The following is a 2,182-nucleotide window of genomic DNA, read 5'->3' as shown; positions in this document are numbered from 1 at the left end:
TCGAAGGCGAACGTTCGTGCAAAGCCGGGGATTTTAAAGCTGGAGTTGCCTTCTTTGAAGCCGCTGTTCAAGTGGGGACAGAAGATTTGAAAACCCTGAGTGCCATCTACAGCCAGCTCGGTAATGCTTACTTCTACCTGAAGGAATATGCCAAAGCTCTGGAATATCATAAACATGATCTCACTTTAGCCAGGTAAGTGCCTGGGATCCAGAACTAATATTTTTCTGCAACAGGAAGGATGAGATAGTTACCCAGTGTTTCTCACCTTCTGGGGATAATGGGCCTTGGAGTCTGTAACAGGGAGAGCTGGAAAAGGTCCAGAAGGGTAAATGGTATCCAAATGGGATGAACTCTACAGCTGGAAATTATACATGATGTGAAGAAGGTAGAGAAAAGGTTTTCTTTCTCCTCTCATGCAAAACCCACAGTTATCTACTGAAGGTAAATGGTGAGAGATTCAGGATAGATAAAAGGAAGCACTTCTTCATATTGTTCATAGTTAAACTATGGAATTCACTGCCACAAGATGGAGTGATGGCTGATGACTTGGAGACCTTTAAAAGGGGAGCGGGATAAATTTGTGGACGCTATGGCCATCAATGATTAGTAGTCAAGACGGCTATATATCACCTTCTGCATAGAAAGCCATATTTTTGAGGGCCACAAGATGACGTATTCAGAGATATAGCTGTGGCTGCATCCTCACTGTAGAAATAATCCAGTTTGACACCACTTTAACTGTCCTGGCTCCATGCTATGCAATTCTGGGAACTGTAGTTTGTTGTGGCACCATAGCGCTCTGACAGAGGTGGCTAAATGTCTCATAAAACTACAATTCCCTGAATTCCATAGCATTGAGCCATGGCAGTTAAAGTGGTGTCAAACTGGATTATTGTGGTCCATGTTAGTCTGTTTCACCATAAGAAGAGATAAAGGAATGCTGCAGCACCTTTGAGAGTGACTGAAGGATTCTTTTCATTGCAGATGAAAAATAATATTTGAAAGTGTTCAAAAGATGAGTGAAAACCCCTTTTCTTCTTTCTACAGAGGGGAGAAAATCCCTAAAATTACTTGTTACCTCCTTACAGAATTTTTTTTAGTGAAGAATGACATCCCAGGTATAGACTCCAGTTTATTTCAGTCCCAACTGGAATTCACAAATGCTTCTGCAGGAAAATACTTTTTCTCTGTTAGTCTGAAGGTTGCTGCAGGAGTCCTTTACATTTTTGCATCACAAGATGCACATTTGTGTGCCTCTCTTGCAAGTGAGCTTCCCATTTGCATACCTAACCAGCCGGATTTTCCAATGGGAAGGAGACCTGTCTGCTTTGAATCATCTGTCTCCACAGGACCATTGGCGACCGCATCGGAGAGGCCAAAGCCAGTGGGAACTTGGGAAATACACTGAAAATCCTTGGGCAGTTTGAGGAAGCTGCTGTCTGTTGTCAGAGGCACCTGGACATTTCTCAAGAGCAAGGAGACAAGGTATGGAGATAGTTGGCATCCCTGGCCATCATGTTTATCTGGGCTGTCTTTTAGACCAAAGCATAACCCCATCCAGGACTGACTGACATACCGCCAAACCTAGGTTTGTTATTGTGTGCCTTCAAGTTATTTCTGACTTGTGGGAACCCTAAAGCAAACCTATCATAAGGTTTTTTGTGGCAAGATTGGTTCAGTGGAGGTTTGCATTACCTGAAGCTGAGAGAGTGTGACTTGTCCAAAGCCACCCAGTGGGTTTCATGGCTGTCAGGACCCTTGAAAGTCAGCACCTCTATTTTGTTTGTATTCAGCTTCACCCAAGTCACAACATCTCCTCCTAACCCTGACCCTAACCCTAATCGGAGGTGGCCAAAACTCTGCTTTTGGGTTATAAACCACAGGCACACACTCACAGTTTCAGTAGAATCCATGAAGGATCTGTAGAATTAAATATTACTATCCCTATATGACTGAGATATATGGACCTGGTTACTGGAATTCCCAAGTGCCCTGAAAGTATGGCCTGTTACAGACTGCCAAAATAAAGCTTCTTTGGGTCTCTTTGGAGGTATGCTATTTAAATGATGCATGGGTCCTAAGAGTCCGGAGGTCACGCCAAAGGCACACTCCATTCCTAAGCACCAGAGTGCAGCTTTTGGTGCAGCTTCCGGATTCTTAGGATGCATGCATCATTTAAAT

General features: G+C 43.5%; 1 protein-coding gene across 1 annotated transcript; it reads left to right on the top strand.

The window, feature by feature from the left end:
- Window positions 1-5: 5 nt before the first annotated feature.
- Window positions 6-1,486, top strand: LOC121918484 (G-protein-signaling modulator 1-like; the record flags this gene model as incomplete). Its single annotated transcript, XM_042444531.1, has 2 exons — window positions 6-193; window positions 1,351-1,486. Coding segments are annotated over 2 exons (324 nt in total), but the record flags the coding sequence as incomplete, so codon positions are not given.
- Window positions 1,487-2,182: the final 696 nt, after the last annotated feature.

This window comes from Sceloporus undulatus, unplaced genomic scaffold (genome assembly GCF_019175285.1).
Source record: "Sceloporus undulatus isolate JIND9_A2432 ecotype Alabama unplaced genomic scaffold, SceUnd_v1.1 scaffold_13395, whole genome shotgun sequence".
Classification (NCBI taxonomy): domain Eukaryota; kingdom Metazoa; phylum Chordata; class Lepidosauria; order Squamata; family Phrynosomatidae; genus Sceloporus; species Sceloporus undulatus.
Note: the sequence above shows the minus strand (reverse complement) of the source record. Positions and strands in the feature narration are given on the sequence as shown.